The following is a 22,135-nucleotide window of genomic DNA, read 5'->3' on the forward strand; positions in this document are numbered from 1 at the left end:
TAGAAAGAAACTAGAGTCATTATTCTAATTAATCCCTGATTTATACTGACTAAATCAGGAAGCTACACTGAGCAATATTCTTATGTCCACATGTATTCTGTTTGGCTTTGGTCATTTTTCTCTTTGGAAGCTCCTTTTCTATTGGAAACTAGAGACGACATGCAAGACAGAAAGGCTTCAGTATGCTTGGAAATATACTTCTGTGGTAGCAGAGTAGATAAAGCTAAATTCTAGACCATGGACTTCTTCTGCTTTTTGCACAGATACCCCTGCTCCTACTTGGCCTGAAAATACTAGCGTGGATTACAAATGAAAATAATTCAGTCAGACGGACACGTGTTTTGACAAGAATATTTATTTGTTATTGTTGAAAAATACACAAAGACAAAAGGTTACTTAGCTGCTGGTTTTCCATAACACAACAGAGTACTGTAAGAAAGAGGGAAATATACCTGTTGTATACGGCAGTTACATTTCTAAGGCATTTAGGCTTAAGTAGTAGGCGCACGGAGGCCCATTTACTTGAGTTTAAATATGCTGAGGCACACCAGGCAGGCAAAGGGTTTGAAACTATACAGTAAAAACTCTTTCATGCATTTGTGTCTTAAGATTGTATATCCATCCCCTGACCCCCTCCAGCCTCCATCACTTGTTCCTTCTACATGAGTTTCGGAGTTGTTCATAGAACACTGGTAATAACCTACTCTTCAAGAGTTTCCTTATAGTGACACAACCAGTGGGACACACAGAACAGAACTATTTCGTGGACAGGTTCTGTAGACTCTTACCAAACTGAGGCTCCAGTAAGAAAAACACCGATCTGCAAAGGCACAGTGGAGACAGGTTTAATGCATTAAATATAACATGAATCATTCACAATAACAAGTTTAGTGTTTCAGGGAACTTTTGTTAATACAACACAGTTGGTCACACAAAATACAAATGCTTCTGTTGATTTGTCTTGGCAACTCAGATACATCAACAGTGCTAACAGTTTAACAGCTTTGTTCTCATCTGACAGAAAATAATGGCAGTTCTGCAAGGCAAATGTTAAACCTGACCGTATGTATTTATTAATTCCACAGTGTTTTGACACATTATAGGGGATGGAACTCAAAGAATGCTGACACGCTCACTGAGGGCTTTCATCTCTGTTTCTTCGGCCTCAGGACTGCCACTGTGGCCAGCACGTGGATCGATCAGGTGTGCGGGGTACTGCAGCCCCTGCTCGCCTGCGTACTGCTCCCACCTCAAGTCATCGCTCTCGTGGGTGATGTAGCGTTCCCCAATCTTGCATTCCAGCTCTCGTAAATCTAACCAGGTCTGATAATCCTGAGGAAGAAATTGCAAAGTATTACCATAGAGATGACTAAAACTATCAAGACACTACCTTAAATGTCAATTCCCACAACACATATAAATTCCCCTTTTCCCCTCCACTCTAACAGAGCTGTGTCTTTCATCAGGGACCTTGACATGACAGCATCAGCACCAAAGCCTTCCTTTTTGCCAGAATTTTGCAAATGCAGACTGTGTATAGGATATCATGCATCAGAACGTGGGCAATTAACACCTGCAGTTAAGCAATTAGAAATGTTGCTGTTTCTTTGGAATTTAATGCCTACCTAATAAACCGTCAGTGTTTCAGGGGTTCGTTTATTTCTAAACTTTTAAGTTCATTGTGAAAATAACAAATATTTAAGAGAGACCAAACACATGCATCTACTTTGTATCTGCCATGCATTTGCTTTAGGAATATTTATTAAGATATTGAAAATATAGCTTTCAAATGAGTACAGTGCATGACCAGATGGGCATCTACTTGGACATTTGTCAGGATTACACATACAGATGCTTTTGAAATCTGGTCCTTGGAGGTTTGTTATGACCCTTAGTTTTTTTGCTTTGTTTTATTTTTGGTGTGCACATGCCTGTGTGTGTGTGTGGTGTGTTTCTTCCTTGTTAAATTTTCCTGGTAGAGACAGAGGTTTAGAAACATTGAATTGCTATTAAATCCTAAGAGGTTGCATGCATTTTGGCAAAAAAATTGATATCTGAATTATAATTTTTAAAATATGACAAAATATTTTTACATTAATATCAAAATTTAAATATACGTAAGCTCATTTGACTGAGAAAATAGCTAATATATTTTCTTACCTGTAGCCAGGGGTGACTCAAGGTCTTATCCACACTATAGCGCTTTCTCATTTTCACTTGCAGCAAGTTATTGATAAGATCAATGGCTGAAAAAAATTTTAATTATTGGTAAAAAGAGATGACACATCAGGAATATACCATAATTCCTTTATAGTTTATTTCACATCTGCTATTTCACACAGTTAAATACAGCATAGTGATAACAGGCATTGAAGAAAATTCCTCTTGCAAATTCTACAACTTTGGTCTTCATTTTATTTTGAATGTTAAAAAATGAAATTGGAAATCATTTCAGAGAAAGGTGTATGAGTCTTTTGTATGATATGAATTTCTTTTGGTCATGTCTTTAATACTTTTTTCTTAAGTAGGAGTTTTGTTTAAATACACATCATTCAACTATAAAGCTACAAAGTAAACAAAACAGTGTGGTAGTGGCACAAAAACAGACCAATGGATCAATGGAACAGAACAGAATTCAGAAATAAGCCTATACACCTACAGTCAACTTATGTTTTCTGAGGTCAGGCTCCCAAGGCTTTAGAAATGAAAGCAAAAATAAACAGATGGAACCTAATCAACTTACAAGCTTTTGCACAGCAAAGGAAACCATAAACAAAAACAAAAAGACAACCTACAAACTGGGAGAAAATATTTGCAAACAATGCAACTGACAAGGGCTTAATTTCCAAAATATACAAAGAGCTCATACTACTCAATAACCCAGAAGAAAAAATAAAAGAAATCAATAAAAAAATGGACAGAAGACCTAAACAGAAATTTCTCCAAAGAAGACACACAGATGGCCAATAGGCACATGAAAAGATGCTCACATCACTAATTATTAGAGAAATGCAAATCAAAACTACAATGAGGTATCACCTTACACCAGTCAGAATAGCCATCATTAAAGTCTACAAACAACAAATTCTGGAGAGGGTCTGGACAAAAGGGAACCCTTCGATACTGTTTATGGGAATATAAATTGGTGTAGCCACTAAAGAAAAACAGTATGGAGGCTCCTTAAAAAACTAAAAATAGATCTGACATATGATCCAGCAATCCCACTTCTGGGCATATATTTGGAGGACACTCTAACTGAAAAGATACATACACCCCAATGTTCACAGCAGCACTATTTACAATAGCCAAGACATGGAAGCAACCTAAATATCTATTAACAGATAACTGGATAAAGAAGATGTGGTATATATGTACACACACACACACACACACACACACACACACACACACCCCTACTCAGCCATAAAAAATAATGCCACTTGCAGCAACATAAGTGGACCTTAGATTATCATACTAAGTAAGTCAGACAAAGATAAATATCACATGATAGCATTTGTATGTGGAATCTAAAAAAACAAGAAAAATGAACTTATTGATGAAACAGAAACAGACTCACAAACATAGAAAACAAACTTATGGTTACCAAGGGGTAAAGGGGATGGGGGAAGGATGGATTAGGAGTTTGGGATTAGCAAATACAAACAACTATATATAAAATAGATAAACAATAAGGTCCTACTGTATAGCACAGGGAACTATACTCAATATTCAATAATAATAGAAAAGAATATGAAAAAGGAGATGCATATATATGTATAACTGAATCACTTTACTGTACACCGGAAACTAACACAATATTGTAAATCAACTATAGTTGAATTAAAAAAAAGGGAACTAGCGCCAAAACCAAAAAAACCCATCATTTAAATATGTACTGCACTGATGGCAGGATAAAACTAATATTCAAGACAAAGCATTGCTACTTTTGTTATAAAATGTGTTTAAAGTCTGAATATACATAATGGGCTTTGTAGTCTCAAATTAAGGAACAGATATCTGGACACTATATTTAAACAGGAAAAAAAACCATAACATGGGCCATGACTCATGATAAACTTAGAGCATAAAAGCCAATGGTCCAACGGTGAAACATTTGTTTCTTTCACTTTGCTGTTAAGAATAACCAATGAACTGGAGTTTTATCAGCCTTCATTGTTTTCAAGGGGAAGACAGGAAAGCAACTTGTCTAACAAGAATACTTCTATGAGGACCATTCAGCCTAGTATGCTGTCTCTGACCAGGACTCCTCAGTATAACTTAGGAAGAAAATGTGATTCTTCTAATTATTTAGAATACGAAGCATCTTAGTTACCCAGACTATCATATAACAGAGTTCTCACTCACGTTTCTGAAAATTGTTTCAATCTTTATCAGTAATTAACAGTTCACTACTTATTAAATTCATGACCTTACCCTTCCCACTCATTCTGGTAATGACTTCTCATTTCTTTCTTTCACCTTAACATTTTCTTCCCCCCAAAAACTTAGTGAAATCTGCCAAACGAATGGAAGCATTCACATGTCACCAAAGAGTTAATTCCTTCTCCTAATCTACCCTGGTCATTAAGTTTCTTGAGAGATGGATCTTTCTACAAAAAATCTCAGTATGTATTTGATAAAAATGCAAATTAACTCTCCAACTTCCCTAATCACCAAGTCCTGAAAGAGGGGGCTTTGATTCCATTGTTCGGTTTACATTAGCCTGCATAGATCTGAAAATACAGACTGTCACAGGCGTCCACAGGACACGTGGAACAAAGACCACTTTATTCGATCAGAATGAATCAGAATCCTTCTCATTGTCAGGCGAAGAGAAATGATTTCTACAGGCTTTTGGTAATCCAGATTTGTATCTCTTTGATACTAATATTCCAAGTATTTGCCTGCATGGAAGGGCTATAATATCAAACATCCAAGAATTCTTTGATCAGAGAAAGTAAATTCAATAGCACACATTTCAATGCCTTCTCTGCCTATACACCTCTGCCTTAGCAAGAAGACCTTAGGAAGCACAGTACTTAGTACAATTTCAACTTCCATGCATGTGTTCTCAGAGAGCTTTTGAAAGTATAGTTCTCTCAGTGAATGGCGTATTGGGCATGTGCTTTAAAACATCCATTCACATGATTTACTCACTGGTGAGTAAAGTGCACCTTCCATTCTTGCTGCTGTGAAGCCACACAGCAAAAATGGAGACTAAGGTGAGAAGGGAGAGAGCGTGTGCTACCATGAGCACGCTGCAGCATTGCGCTTCCCCAGATGCTGCGGGGAATAAAGACATGCCATTAATTCACTCCTTCTGCTTTGAATTCTATAATTAGGAACCTAGGAGTACAGTACCTCAACACAAAGTCTGGTGTGTGCCCAAATGGGCCCCAACAGTGAACCACACTGCCTACTGGTGAGGGAAGTACTGCCAGAGGAGAAGCTGGAAGTGTCTGAAGGGAATGGGATATGTGAAGATGAAAAAATCATTCTGCTGAATGGAGCATATAATCACACGTCTGACCACAGCCACAGTACCCAGCTGACCTGAATAAACACAGCAAGATAAGGACAAGTACCTCTAAGAGAAAACAGTTTAGGATGTAAGGAGAGGATTAGAGGGAATGCATGAGTGTGTGTGAACATACAGGCGTGTGAGTGTGTGTATTTATAAATACACTTTGTGGCTCCTGGTTGCAGAAAACAGAAATAATTAACTATTAAATGTTGGACCCTGTACTTAAATGTTGGGAAGCTGGTGTTACTGAGAAAACACGTCCATCATTAGTGTTTGAGAGCTCCACTCTACTGTTTCTGGAACTCTTAATATATCATTTTCATTAATCAAGTCTCATACAACCCGGCATTAATTGTACCATCCAAAATGTCTTAAACTAAACCCACTTTTAAAAAAAGATTCTAAAGTGTTTTTTTTTAAACAATATTCGCTTTATTGACCGTGTTCATCACACATATGTGTCAATCATTCATTTATCTGTTCATTCAACAAATCTTCCTTAGGGAATTACGCTGGCAATGATGTAGGGAGTAAGAAAGTTAAGGATAAAGCCCTGGCCCTGAATAGCTCCCAATCTAGTTGCAAAGGCAAAATATCCGCATGTGCACACGTGCACACGTGCACACACACACACATTTACAATGACAAAACACACCGTTTTGGACATTTGGTCTTTAATTAATACCCTACTCAGGGAAAAAAAAAACATTTTCTTTAGCATTTATGAAATGTAACTAGCCAAGGTGCTAGTGACTGACTCCGGTGGTCCAATCTATTTCACATGTCAACTGCGTTTGCATGACACCAGTAACAAGAATTCTTTCCTCCTATTTGCGCCCAAGTTGTCTTTTTAGAACTTACCCACTTTAATCCTATTTATGTTCCAGATGCAATGGAGAACTTGCCTATTCTACGTGACAGCTCTTCACGTCTTGGGGACCGTGATTCACCTTAACCTCACCTTCTACAGTTCCTTCAGCATCCTCCGTCCCCCTGTGCACCCTTATTTTTACATTCACTAGCTGTTTTGCAATGTCCTTGTTCACAATTGACCAGAATCTTCCTCATAATTAACCATCAACTTGATGTGCACACACAGATATTATTCATATAGCCTAGGACTGAAGGTTTTCCTTTTCAAAAAATTTCATATCCATATTCTTAGGTAGTCCTCATAACAACCATACAAAAGTACTTATTATTTTAATCTCCATTTTATATAAAAGGAAAAACTGAAGCTTCAAAAGGTCATATAACTTGGTCAAAGTCAGATAGTTTCCAGGCTAACATCAGAGGCTGAAACCCATGGGAACTGGCTCCAAAGCCCAAGACCTTACACAGTTGCATTAAGTCGTTATTGTCAACTGATTGTAATGCCCAAAACTAATTCAATTTTAAGTTTTTCCAATAATGCACATTAAATCCTTCTTAGCTATGTTTCTACCACACTTTTATGTATATAAATGCGTGGATAGAGATATAGATAAAAAGACAGACAAGGGATTAGATAGATGGAGATATCTAGAGATCTATCTATATATCTATCCATGCATTTACATACATAAAATCTGTCTATCTTCTCTCTTTCTCTCTCTCTGACTTTAGCTCAACATTTCTACAAAGACTTTTCGGAATGTGAGGTGATCTTCTCTAATCAAAGAGACCAATCCTCTAGCTTTCCTCCACTTCCAAAATGAATAAGCCTATCTGCTATGTATTAATCAATTTACTGGTACCCTTTTTTCAGGATAAAGCTTAAACATAGGACTTGATGACTCTTTGATTACACTCCCAGCTGCCATGCCTGTTCATTATTCTTTTAATAGGCTTATAAACAAGTGCTGTTTCCTCCTAGGTGTATCCCATCCAGTCTATACGATGTCAGCGAGAGATTTTTTTCTAATGTTTTATTATAGTTAAGAAACATCAGTCCTTGATAATAACTTATTCTACCAATCCGGCAATCTTTTTAAAAAGAATGCAGTTATTCTGGAGTAATAAAAGACTCTGAGTAAACGAATATTGACAATTATTAGTTTTTGGTCATTTCCTTCCAGTATTTGTTTTCTACATGTTTACAAACTATTCAGTTATTCATCCTAGGGTTTTTGACAGGACAAATATTAAGCTTCTTCTTCAATGATTTCAGAATTCATTCTTTCCCCCTTTTAAAAACTCAGAAAACTCTGGCCTGTCTTAAGTATCCTGGTATCTCTTTCATCTTCTCCACAATGTGTTAAAAGTTACCCACAATGGCTCTAAAAGCACCTGTTAGCTTCTTCAGTATGCGGTACGTTCTGTTCCGAATATCAGTCATATTTTCCAGCTGCCATTGATTGTCCTCTTGAGACACCCCTACTCCCCTCAGGTACCAGCTCCCAGCAGACACTGCTCCGTGTAATCCTCAAATGTAAAGGATCCAGGCTAAGGAAAGAAGAAAGCCAGCAGCAAAGGAGCAAAAAGACTAGTAAAACTGATGTAGTCACAGTAGTCTCAAAACAGAGCCAACAATCAGGGAAAAAGTTCAAGTGGGATCTCAACTCCAGTTCCCAAACTCAAATCAAGACTTGGAATTCTGATCTAGAGGGAACGTGGTAGGGTTTGTCTTGAAACTGCAGGGAAGGTGGGGTTGGAGAAGGAGAGACAATGGGAAAGACAGATACAAAATTGGGTCATTCCGTGAACTTCTTTCCCAAACAAAGCAAAGGAGAAAGGGAACGTGGTCTGGCTGTGGGAAGTGGGAAGTAAGGAAGAGGACTGCGGCAGAAGGGGAAGTCAGAAGGCATGGTGACATGCCAGCATAGTAGCAGGGTGGGATGCTAGCGCCCAAAGGCTGAGGCTAGAAAGATGCAAAACCCCAGGTTCCCTGGAGCTCCATGGGGATCTGGAGCCCCATGAGAAAGAGATCTTTAGGCAAATAGAGAACGCCTCCAATTCCTGTTACCCCACACTTCCTTCCATAGATGTAGCAAAAGGTACATATCCCAATACCTGCCTTTCATGAGGCAAGGTCTACTGCAACACAGTGCTGGATTCTCCAGTTTCAGGCCATAAGCAGATGCCATTTAAAACAGCTGTTGTGCTAGGGCCAAAGCTGTGCAGGAAAATCCTCCGTTCTTTTGGGTTATATTTTTTTGTTTCCCACCTTCCTTCCCTTATTCTCTTCAATTTGAGAATAAAGAAAACAGGAGCAAAATAGGCAGTTAAGTGGCTGGTTCCTCCTTCTCTTTGCAGTAAATATGATGCCGACTTTTTCGGAGACTGGTAGGGTTATTTTCTGATTGTACTTGCCCATTTACTCTAAGAGTTAGCCTTTCTAATATTATTCTGAGAGTTCTGCTGTCTTACGCATCCTTAAATTCAATCCCTTCCTTCCATAGGATTAATAAATTGTCTTATATCCAAGCTCTCTGTACATCTCAAATGGCCATACTGAGACAATGTGGGAAGTCTTTTCTTTTTCTATTATTTGAAAATTTTAAACAATTGTATGGTTCAAATTTTCACTTTTAAAGTCTCCCCATCCCTCATAAGCACAGAGTTCTGTGTTTTCTAAAATGTCTCTAGCCGTGGATTTGTACCAATATTTCCTATAAATTAAAAAAAAAGTGAAAATCTGTTTTATGAAGCCTAAGGTTTCTTTTTGGCTACAACAAATCCTTGGCTTTGAAATTCAGTTACTTTCCCCCTAACTTCCTGTACAGTAATCTCTCTCGTGGCCCCATCAATTGAGAGACTGAAATGTCAGGAAAGTGAAGAGAAAAATTTAATCAAACACTCAGCTTTTACTGGGAATCCCAGCAGATGTTAGGATAGCTGAGGTTCTGGGAAGCCTGTTTGCCAGGTGCACAACTATCATTGAACAAACACAAAATTAAATGGTACATACAGGTGCTGAAAGGCTTTATGTTTTAATACAAAAAGAAATGTTCCCTCAGCGTGTTAATTGTATGGATTCTGTTTTCTTCTGGTGTCCAAATTCAGAATCCTCTTTGAACTTGTGGAAACTACATTTCAGTCATTCCCTATTTCAAAGCCAGTATCATGTAATGGGCACAAGAGATTCTGAGAAAGGACCCTGGCACGTGCCACTGCGATGGTTAAACAGTTTAAGCATCACAGCTTAGAGAAAAACCTACAAGAATGGAATCGGACATACCTGAATACATACATGGTAGGTCCCTCGGGTCCCACCTCTCAGTCATCTTCCATTTCCTATCTTTCATCATGTCTGTCACCCCCATTCTCCCCACTAGGTTTTAGCTACTTTGAGGTCACAGAGATTATGTATATTTATTTTTGCACATAAGTTTCATAAATATTTAACATAAAATGCATCATTTAATGTATTAGAAAAATGCTCGCTAAATAGCATTTGGTAGATTGACTACATTAATTAGAAATTTAAATGGCACATTCTCTAATATCCACATTATATGCAAATGGTTTGTCTATTTTGGCTAAAGATATTCTTGAATGGTAGGATATCACAACTCTACACACTGTAACAGATCACAGGATCAGTGATTTCCATCAGAAAATCGGAATAACGCTGAGGGATCTACAAGACCTATGATGTTAATTTTACACAAGAGAAATTACCTGTGAAACCCTGGGGCTGATCTCTTCTGTTGACATGCTACTTTAAAAAAATACTGTTTTTTCCATACTGTTTTCTGTCCACCTGCAAATTACTCAGGTACAAATTTTCAAATTAGAAACCAGATCAGAACTACCACTCTGATCATGAAGTCGTCATCTGTCACCACTGAGCACCTTGCCTTCAAGGAAGCATTTTTTTTCCTTTCCTTTCTGCCTCGCTGCCTGTCACCCTGTAGGTTCAGGACTTCTCCCTTTCGCTCACTTCATGCTGATGGTAAGCTGTGTGTTTATTTTAAAAATCGTTTTGCAACCCTTCACATTCCAGCTCACAACCCAGCAAGCTGTTGCCGGGCAACGCTAACTGGGACGCTCCTCTCAGGGGCTGAAACCAGAGGCTGCCGGCAGCAAACAAGGCCGCTGGAGATCATCATCTCACTCCTTCCTGAGTCAATTACCGCAATCCAATGAAGTGCAAGACCTTGAGAGACTCCAGTCGGGATCTTTCCTCTCCCAGTTCTCTCCTCTGCAGAAAGTTATTCTATCAATCAGTACTCCTTTGCTTTACATTCAACGTAATTTCCTCCTGAAGACTAGAAAAACAATCTTGGAATCATGAATTGTTTAAACACAGCCTAAAGCAGTCCCCAAACTGATGCCAAATTGACTCAAAATGTGAAGTCTAAATTAAAATATATTTATGTTATTCTAATGAAGTTCGGGGTGGATTTTTTTTTTCATTTTCACTGCACATTAAAATTGTTTGGAGAGTTTTCTCTCTCTCTTTTTTTTTTTTAAATGTTGATACTCAAGCCAAAGGTCAAGTGAGAATCATTAGAGAGGGGAGTCTCAGGACTGGTTGTTTTAGAAGCACCTCAGGTGTTTGCAGTATGTGCAGCCAGCATGGAGAATGGCTGTGCTCAGCAGTCCTCAGACTTTCACACTATGAATAATCCAGGGATCTCAGACTGAAGATTCTGATTAGGCAGGTCTCGAGTGGGACCTGACAGTCTACATTTTTGAATGATTCCCTTAAGGCAGAGCCTTAAGCCACATTTTGAGTAGCAAGAGACTACAGGGATGAGAACACTGAAAGTAGTTAATAACTGGTTTAGTATTGCCTGGAGGGACCCAGAATAGGTGAATGTAAACACAGAAAGGTATCCATCCTCAGCTCCACCTTGTTCAGTACTCTGGAGCGACCACCTAGCAGGGTTTCAGGGGAGCTTCTGCTCAGAGGATGCTAACAGGAAGAGCACACAAGCTGGACTACACAAGTAAGTTTCAAAATAACTATGGTCTGGAGCTATGGACAGTACTGCAAAGGTAACATTTAAGAGACAAATGAAACTAAGTCCTCTACTTAGGAAAACTCAGTCTAAACACAGACTTGGAAAATCCGGCTTGTCAACAACATTTATAAGACGAAATTCAGAATTCTGAATGCACAGTAAACTCACCTGAGTCTACTCTTTGTCCAGCAATCGAGTGTTATTTCATGCCACGCTAAAAGAAATGTGTTCTTTATAATGAAGGAATGCTGTCTTCACATTACTCTCAGGCTCACTGAACCTTGAGTCAGAACAATTTTGAGGTTTGATTTAAAAAGAACAGAAATAAATAGGGCAGTGTGTGGACCAGAGTGAACAGAAGGTTGAAGGAAAAACTGACTGCCCAGGGGAAGAGAAGGCTCGGGGTGACATGTTGTCTGCTTTCCAACCTCTGAGATGAGCTTTTGTTTGGAAAAAAGAATTGGGCTTGTTCTACCAGTGGGTATAAACCTTGAGACAGTGTGCTGATTGTGCTGGGGTCAAGCTGAGAAGAAACAGGGCTCCTCATGAAAATGTATGTTTTCTATCACTGTAGCAATATAAGAATATTCTGGATAACTGCTCAGTGGGTTGGTATTATGGAGCAGTACAGGGATAAGATAACATTTTTAACATTCTGTATTTTGAAATATTCTGTGTTGTCACTGGGAAAGAAAGCAAACTTAGAGTATTTAACCTTTGTTGTTCCTATACCCTGAGATCTCCACATATATTTAGGTGTCATGTTACAATTTAAATAGGATATACAGTCAGAAGTGAAATTTAATTTTTACAGTAGGGATATATAGGTAACATTTCAATTTAGGGCACAGACAGCCAATTTTTGAGCACTTATAATGCCAACGTTCTTGCCAAAACTTCTGACGGGTTTCCTCTACAAATGATCATTTGTTAGAAAAAAATCTCATTAATTACATTTCATTTGCTATCAAATGATTCCTTTCCTGGGGGGACACCTTTTCAGATATTAACTCATTTAAATTTTGAAATATGTATGAGTATCTATATAAACATATACATATATTTCAGAATGCACTCTGCTAAGCAGACATTATTTAAATCATTGTACATCTTTGGCTCATAATTTAAAAGTTCCATATCACTTAACAAGAGCATGCTCTCTTTCAAAAAAGTTAAACACAGGTAGTTCTAGAATTTCAAGTGAGACTGTTTAAAATGTTAAACCCAGAGGAAGTTCTGACCCACATAATTCACTTTAGTTTATCAATCATGGTAGAATCTTGCGGCACCCAGTCAAGTATTTTTAAGTCGTTCACTGCCTCGTCCCCTCGCATCTCCTCCATGCTGTTATGTCTGACAGTGGTGCTAATATGTTGACAAATCAATCTCTTCATTAATATTCAGCAGGCTTGCTGGATCTGCGAGCCTCATAAACTGTTACAAACACAGTTTAATTTTTAAGTGACAATTGTCTTCCTTTTGTTTCTCATACCATTGGATTTCTGGGTCTCATCTATCCAAGCCTTATTTTCAATGGGGTTATTTTTTGTTTTGAACAATATGTAGTGAAAGAGGGACCTACAGCTGGTTCCTTTTCATGGCAAAGTGCTACTTCCAACTTAAGTGTTTAGCGTTTTGGAACACTGTTGGATTTTGAAAATGTACCATGTGGTAATGGTGCTAGGCCTTTATTTAGCTTTGCTTTGTGTTTGTACTGGCTGTATTTTTCATCTCCAATTTCTGGGGGAAAAACACACTTGTGACCAATTTTTTTTGAATTTACCACATCGAATGGCACAAAATTGCTTTTAAAATAAAATTTAGATGCTTGGATAAATTTAGTGGTATATTATTATTGCTATTCTATGCCTTGAGATGCCATATATTCTGCCCTGTACATAAGTGTTAGCAAAGGATTGAGACCAGCTAGAATAATAAATTACAGCTGTGCTTCTCAGGGTAAAGAAGCAGCAGAAATATTACCAGTGAGACTGTCAGAGTGAACAAGTGGAAAAACCTGTGTCACTGGTGCACTGTCACAAATTGATGATTTTGAACAAAGACAAGCTATAGGATTAACGCAGGGGCGTTTCCCTTTTACATATGTCAAGGCTTCGTGTCTGATCTTAATTCTTGATAATACCAGCTAACCATGGTACTCAGAAGCTGAGCAGTAACAACCCAGCAGGTGAGTTGAGACTAGGTGCTTCTTCAGACTTCACCTGTGAGCACAGAAAATGATCTCTGTCTGCGGGGGTCGCGCGCTCGTTGGGAGACAATTTCCGAGATTGCCTCTGTGTTGATGACTGCCTGCTTGCCTCCCTAATGGCATATAAAGGAATATCAAAACTCAGGAGGAAAAAATAGTAATTTATCCGGTGATCTTCATGGTCTGTTACTAACCTTCCTCAAATTTACCATGTGTCTCTAATTGAACACATCAATTCAATTTGATGATGGAAATGTACTTTTACTCTAACAGATGCTTTCCCATCACTGCAGGCTCGTCATCATTCTCCTAGTAAGATGACTTGCACTGAAGCAAATTAAACTTCACCTTCCCAGCTACACAGTCCATGTCACTTGGTTACCTGCGTCTTCTCTCTTCTTCCTCTAAGAATAAACTCTTGGGTAAACAAAGCTGTATAATGAAGTCATATATAAGAAAGAATAATTTAAGACGTGTTATAATCTTGATCAACTGAAGAAATGTAGGGAAAAAATTCATTTGACTTTCACACTTGCAAATTCTCCTTTGTGTGGGCACAGATAGGTTTAGAAATTTAAGATCACATCTTCATCTGCCCAGTCACCATGCAAGAAATAGTATCATAGAAAACGGAATATAACCCTCTGGCTCTTCAGTAGTATTCACGTATAAAATATATATATGTGTATATAGAGATACAGTTTGTATATTTAACATGTAAGGCAACTTTTAGACCAGGCATGGAAGGATTTTAGTTACAGAAAAGGTTGTATTCCACTTACTCCCGGAATCTTCTTGCACTTTTGTTCATTTTTATTATATTGTACAGAAGTGTCATATGTACCTGGTAAAGATCTGAATCAATCAGTAAGAAGAGTTCAAATTGAAAGATAAAGCCTCGTATCTCATTATTAAACCTGCTTTCCAGTGATTACTTCTTGTAACTATGTAAAACATTTCTTCTGATTACTCCCCCACACCTTTAAAAAACAAGCACAACATCTCTTATGCTCGATGCACTAACTTGAAGCTGTCCGCAGTATGGATCAGTGACAGTCTGTGAACTGTTTATCAGTTTATAATGAGATAAGTATACAAAGTGAGACTAACTCTTTGGAAACTTTCATAGTATTTTGACACTGATGTCACATTTTTATTATATTTTATAAAGTACTGGTCTATATGTTTGGAAATTAAAATAAAATACAACTGGTCCTTTATCACAGACAGTTTGAGAAGAACCACCCTAAAACAAAACAAAACATTGATTCCCTTCCATTAAGACAATGAATCCCTTCATTTCAGTTTTCTCTACCTTGCTTTTCCTCCTCTTTCTCTCAATTTAGTTATCCTGGCTACTGTCGTAATTTAGAACAGTGCCTGGTACACAATAACGGAGGTATGTGTGTATATACACAGATACACATACACACATATATGTAACAGCTTTTCAAAGGGCTCAACCCTATGATTAAACCACATATTAAACCATGCATGCAAATGAACATAACTCAGTGCATTCACCTAGGCAGAATCCAGTGTGAACTCTGTGGAAGTTATGGCCCTTACAGCTCTCTTCACCTCTTCCCTGTCCTCACCTTCCAGTATGGTAGAAGTTTCATTATTTGCATTCCTTTGCATAATTATAATGGAGTCTGACATGCTTGGTCTAAAGCTTTGCTAAAATTAAAAATTAGTAAGCAGGATGTAGAATAATTTATATATAGCTAGTAAGAACTACAGGATTAAAACTCATACTCCCTGAAGCCTCTGAACTATAAGCCTACAACTGTGACATCAAATTTCTACGCCTACATCTATCACAAGGAGAATTTTCAAATGTTAACAGTTAATACTCTTTTCCTACATTCCTTTCATTGTTTAAAATCATGACACATATGTTAGTTCCTTCTGTATTACACATAACTTCATTACACAAGTATTTGCATTTCCTGGATTTTTTTTTTCCCCTTTGTATCTTCTTGACATTGGAAGCTTATCAAGAAGCTTTTTCTACTCCAACTATTTTCATGCAGTCTATATTGAAAAACATTGATATTTGGAAAAAATTACATGCCCTATAATAAATATCTGATAAAGAAGATGATGTGGATGCAAAAATATTAGGAATGAGAGGAATTTTATAATTTATGTAAATTTGAATATTCAGAACTTACTTAAAAAATTTTAGAGCACTGTCAGCTGTCAGGTCTTTCAGGGTATCTGGGCTCTCGAGCAGTGTTTTTGAAAGTGTGATCCGTGGACCTGTTATATTCTCAGTGCAAGATGGCAATTTATGGGGGTGGAGTCTGGGAATCTCCATTATTAACTAGCCCCTCTGATTAACTGTTGGCATGCCAAAGTTAAAAAATGTCTGCTGTAGACTCAGCACTAGACCATGACAGGTACTTTAAAATGAGCCATAGTCAAGGCAAAATTACTAGTAATCCCCTACCTTGCAAATATTCCTGTGTTCTGACTATTAGCTAGTTTTTACATTTCCTGTTTCTAAGCTCTACACCCGTCATTTCTAAGGTTATAGATTGAGTCTTGCTTACAGTTTCCGGTTATTTTGGTAATGTCCATCCAGGATTCACCCTTATTGTGTACCAGACATGACAAACATGGAGGCCAGCCTGGCCTAGCTCTTGTTCTTTCAGAATTGCTAAAAATGCAGTGAAAAGAAGGGCATACTGGTACAGGATCAAGTTAGGTACAATTCTCCTTAGTTTCATCTGATTATCTAAAAAAATGTTCAAGTGATAATGGGCTCCCCTTTCCATAAGGGAAAGTATATTTGCCTAATCAAGTAACTTTTAAAATAGGTGCACAAGTCCTTTCAAGGAACTGAGAAAGGTCATAGCCATCCTAAGTGCTGAGGACTAAGCTTAGTCTAGTATGAGATAAAGCTGGAGGTGAGAGCAAGGCCATGTCTAATTATTAAAATAATTGTCTAATTATTTTAATTATTAAAACTTGCCATATCTAATTAGGGATTTATGGGTAAACAGTATAACGTCAAATGGCCATCAGACTGGTCACGATGGTGAAATGCAGCAAGGTGCAACACATGGCACTGCCTGAGAACGAACGGAAATGGTCTCAGACTCCTCCCTCCCCGTGGTTACCTTGAGTCCCCACTTGTGCAACTACCTGTAATCATATGACTCATTCTGGAGTGTTTTACTATGTACATGCATTCTTATTTAGTTGTATTTGTAGAGCTATATATATAATGTATATAAGTACTTAGTTATATATATAACTGTAATTATATATATGGGTCTAGTTACATACATAATTACGTGTGTATAATATATATATTATACACACAGATAGATTAATCATGTAAAATGACTGGAAACAGAAAGTGTTCAACATACTTAAGGAAACCTAGTTATGCCGAGCACTGTGCCGACCACTTTCTAGTGCAACTTCATTTAATACTTAAAACAACCCAGTGAGTTAGGGGTAAGAGTCACCATGTTTCCGAAGAGAAAACTGAGACCTGAGAGAAGTCGTAACTTGGATGTGGTCACCAAGATGCTCAGTGGAAGGGCTCTCGACTGAGCTCTTTATCACAACATGATCCTCTTTCCTTGCCTGTCTAGACACTATTAAAAATTGTGTGGCTACTCTTGCTCTAAGCCGGTGAAAGCGTATTAAAAATTTTAACGTGACGGCACAGAGAACTCCATCTGAAGGATCGTCAAGTGGCTGTAAAACCAGTGGATAAGAGCATCCTTGGGGCAGGCTGGCAGGATTTGCACCCTGGCCCCACCCAGGGAAGCCACTTAACTCACTATGCCTGCCTTGCCTCATCTTTAAAATAGAAACAATTACAGGTCTACTCAAAGGTTGGGGGACAATTAAATAAATTCATGTACGTAAAGTGTTTAGAGTAGTGATTGGCTAGAGTATAAATGTTGCAGAAATGTTAGTGATTCTTATTTTTTTCTTTCAAAATGTCATTAATTTTACTATCTCCATTTTATCTGTAACATCTGTTACATTTTCCTCAATTTTTTCCTCATTGTTCATGTCATACTTTGATTCCCCTCAAAATCTGTTTTTATAATGGACATCAGTTAATGCTTTTGTGTTTGTTTTTAGCCTAGTATCTTTTCCCTGCAGGAACTTCCTCTCTTCAACCTGGAGGGGCTCTCCATCATCCACAGGGCCAATCAGAGCCAGGCTCCTGCAGTGACAACGTGATTGATCCCAGGGTATTACGGGATTTAAGCACAGCCAATCAGTGCCCCTTTCAGAGATGCTATGGCTACTGAGAGATGACTGCTCTTCCATTCTGAGGTTCTGTGCACTGGGTAGCATGTCAGCCTGGAGCTGCTGGGGGATCACTCTGCACCACATGAAAAGTCCACCTGAGAAGGAACCCCTCGTAAAGTAAAGCAAGGGTGAGAGATGGAGAAATGTGACACTTGAACTACACGATCCAGATGAATGGGGTTCACATTTTGGACTTCCCCAGTTGTGCGAGTCAATAAATTATCTCTGCCTAAGTTAGAGATAGATTTCCATTCTTTGTACATAAGAACCCTGATTAATTCACTGATAAATTACTAGTAAGCATACCTCTATACTGTCAGTACTCAGTTTATTCTATTATAATAGCAAAAATAATTAATGAGTTTAAAATATTCTCTATAGGTTCCTAAATATCAAGCCATTAGAAATAAGCACCCTTTGGTGTGCAAGAAGGTATACTGTAAAGAATGGAGGCAAACAAATGATTTCAAGTCTAAGCCCTACCACTGTGTGATAGGCAAATCTCTTAACCTTTCTGGTTTCTCTCTCATACAGAGACTAAAATGAATTATTTATTAGAGGATTGTTCTGAGGATCCAATGGCACAAAGACAGCTCAAGCACTCCAATATGTAGTATTATATCATATCAAGTCCATGGTTACACTAGCAGAAAAATAGCATGAGAACGGAATTTTCTCATTCTGACACATCTATGCTTGCTACAGAGACCTTGCAACTTTCTTTTTGCTTTTCCATGCCCCCCAAAAGTACAACTAACAATATGTCTGAAGAACACTTGGGAAACATGCACATCAGTTTGCATATAATTTCCAAAATTATACAATCAATTCTTGGTTACCCGCCAGAACAACTGCTTAGCTTAGGGTTCTGCGATCCTTTTCCTAGATACAAATCCTTGCCTCACCCCACACCTGCGTTTTACAGATGCCTTTCACATCCTTACTCTCTTTCAGTCTCTATTACAACCTCATTATATGGGCAGAAATCATTACCCTGTTTTACAGAGAAGAAACTGAAGCTCGAAGAAGGTAAGTGATAGCTGATTAGAATGGCAAGAAGGACAGCCTCTAAACTTCTTCACTGCTGATCCTTACTTTGACTTAGAGTCACTGAAGTGCCTAGATCTTTACTTCCTTGCATCTGGATTCTTAGTGCTTCTGGTGTAGCTTAAAGTATCCTGAGACTGCAAATTTACTAATATCCATTGTGATCTCCCTTTGTCAGGTACCAGTTTTTTGTGTATTTATCAGATTCTATGTGCTGAAAATTATTTGGTACCAGCCCTGTGATCATATCTAATCAGGAAATTATTTGTTCTCAACAAGAGAGTGGAATAGAATCTGGGCCAGTAATTACATCTGTAACACCTCAGCTAATATTATGACATAATTAAACTAGCGCTTTCTTTATATTCAATGTTAGTTCTATTCATACACCAGCAGATACGTAACTCATTTGCCATTAGAGCTTCAGCTGGCAAACAGTACAACTCCTGTGCCTCAAAGGCAGGGATGAGCTAGAAAAAGATACTGAGAAGAGAGGCCAGTTAATTCCTAAGCTGATACCTGAGTCATTTAGAAGAGCGAGATTCTACCTGAGCTGGTCTCCACATCACTTTGTCCGAGCGGCAGGAAATTTTTAGTGCTCAGGCACATCTTACAGCCAAGTAAAACGTGTTCTTTCTGGTCAAATATAAATGCCTCTTGAATTATCCCTTGTAATTCCCTCTTTGTGAAATGCTGTCTCTCTTCCCTTTCATTCTTTAGTGACTGGCCTCAGTTCCATCTCCTCTGAAAATGCAATTCTGATGAGTCAAGTCCACAGTGATTCTTCCTCCTCTGAATCTGGAGACCCTGGTTTTACACCAAGCTAACAATTCAAGGAATTAAATGATCATTTTCCCAAATTCATATAACTCATCTCCCCAACACACTTTCGAAAGTTCTCTGAAGGACATCTTATGCTGTGTCCTTCACTTTCATATAACTTACGTATGTACACTGCGGTTTCCCAGCAAGAGTTCCCTGAGCTACTGATGTCTATGTCTCTGGTTTCTATTAGTAGTGATCATTAAACATTCATAATCCTTAGCTAAGTAGGTTATATCTACACAGAAGGCACATTTCCATGACACCAGAGAGTGGGCATCATTTATTCCACTACTTCAAGAAAAAAAAATTTTAAATGGGAAGGTTATTTTCCTCGTGTCCTATTCCTGCATAACAAGAAAATGTCTGACTGGCTTCAGAGATACTTCACACTTGCACTGTGGTAACAACATCAAGTTATTTTACTGGATCTCTGGATTGCAGGTATCAAACATAAGGGCTACGTGTATTTAAAGGTTATGTTCCCTGATAAGGTCTGGTTACAAGGTTATTGGATAATTTTCTCTTTTCTGCCTCCTGGATGAGAAAGAAAATTACACTTCCCTTTTTGTCTCTGTTGAATTATCTGAAATATTTCATTTGTCTTTTGGGTACATGGTAGTTCTTTTTGCAGGTCACAGATTCCTTTAAGATATATCTACCTAGCTATGTTTTACAACTAATTAGATGAAGTTAAAGGCTGCTGTCAACAGTAACTTAAAGCCCAGATAATGATGTCTCTTGCCATTTAAGATGAACAGTAGTCTAAGAACTAATTATCCAGGTAGTTAATACATGCTCTTTTCCGATTTTGACACTGCCACATGCAATAACAAGTATCAAACAGATGTTTATCTAGGATGTCTTCACCTTTTTAAGTGGTGAAAAATCTCAACAAACTTAGAACGAGATGTTACCTGAAAACTAAAAAGGAAGCAGAACTAGTGGTTAAAGAATGTGTGCTCACATGTATCTGGTAAAATTCTGGCTCTGCCACGTATGAACTTTGTGATTTTGGCAGGTGGTTCACTTCTTTTACCTCAGTGTTCTCACTTGAAATATAGGTATAATAGTAAAACCTATCTTAAGGGGTTTTTTTTTGGTAAGAATTAAATAAACTCCAAAGCAAGTTCATAAGGAACTCCTTTCTGAAGCATGGAGTCAGCCATTCGCTCTGCCCTGACTGCCCCATCACTTCTTTTAAAACTCCTTCTCTCTCTTCCTTTAAGGAAACATTTATGAAGAAGAACTCAATTTTAAATAATGCAACACTGCCAAAGGAATCTATCCTAAAAAAGTCTTTAGAGATACATACAAGAAATTATACGTAAGGATTACCTATCACTGAACAAACAGAAACAACCTAAAATGGTTTAAACAACTAGGGAAAGGCTAAATAAAATATACACACTCTAATGTCACATAAAGGAAATCAGTATACAAAGAACTTGATATACTAATATATGTAATACGATAATTTAAAAAGCAGTATCATAAGGTTCTTGTGTCCGTAATAGATTAAAAGTACTTAATACAGAAAAGGGCATATAGTAAGTAAAAGATTATTTTTAGTAAAGATTGAGTATTACTATTACATCAATATATAACTATTTGTAAGTTCTCAGGAAATGTACCAAATATTAACAGTTTCTCTTTATTTCACTTATCTCTTAATGTGTATTTCTTAATTTCCCAATACAAAATATGATAAAATAGGAAATATCTAAAATACAAAACACACATTTCACCAGAAGATATTCTGGTCTCCATTTCCTCTACTTCTCAATCCACTTCAATCAATCTGTGCTTCTACTCTAGTGGGCAGTTTGCAATGAGCATTTATCAATTTAACAATTCACATCTGAATTAATAATATAACTGTAACACTTTTGGATTAAACTTTTATCATTTATGAATGGAAGACAATACCTTCATGCGAGATTTCCTTCCAGGGATTCGGTGGGTACATGAAAGCCGCATTCTGGATTTGGTCATGTATGTCCTCATCTTCGTTAAACGGGAATGTGCCACTCAGGCTGACATAGATGATGACCCCAACAGACCACATGTCCAGGGAGCGATTGTAGCCCTTGTTCCTTAGGACCTCAGGAGCCAGGTAAGCTGGGGTACCCACCACTGACCTCCGGAATGACTTCTCTCCAATGATCCGGGCAAAACCAAAATCACAAAGTTTCACCTGCAGATAACAATGGTTTGCAGATACGGTAAGCCACAAATTGTATGCCTGTGTAGGAATTAGCCCACGTGGGCCGGGAAAACAACTATAACACTTTACATACATTGTATGGATGTCTCATGGTAAAAGTGATAGCTATTTTCCATTTTATGTACTTA

At 37.8% G+C, this 22,135-nt stretch overlaps 1 protein-coding gene across 2 annotated transcripts in view; it reads right to left on the reverse strand.

Annotated features, from left to right (window-relative positions):
- Window positions 1–337: 337 nt before the first annotated feature.
- The window catches only part of PRKD1 (protein kinase D1), a 281,949-nt gene continuing 260,151 nt past the window's right edge, over window positions 338–22,135 (reverse strand). Inside the window, exons 17-19 of one of the 2 annotated variants that reach the window (XM_032481810.1) lie at window positions 21,710–21,977; window positions 2,161–2,246; window positions 338–1,332 (exon numbers count right to left, since the gene is read on the reverse strand). In XM_032481810.1, the coding sequence (XP_032337701.1) occupies window positions 1,114–1,332; window positions 2,161–2,246; window positions 21,710–21,977 (573 nt within the window). In that variant the 3' untranslated portion in view covers window positions 338–1,113. The remainder of the gene's footprint in view (window positions 1,333–2,160; window positions 2,247–21,709; window positions 21,978–22,135) is intronic. The other variant, XM_032481811.1, reaches the window with a different exon arrangement.

The sequence above is a fragment of the Camelus ferus genome, chromosome 6, assembly GCF_009834535.1.
Source record: "Camelus ferus isolate YT-003-E chromosome 6, BCGSAC_Cfer_1.0, whole genome shotgun sequence".
Taxonomy (NCBI): Eukaryota; Metazoa; Chordata; class Mammalia; order Artiodactyla; family Camelidae; genus Camelus; species Camelus ferus.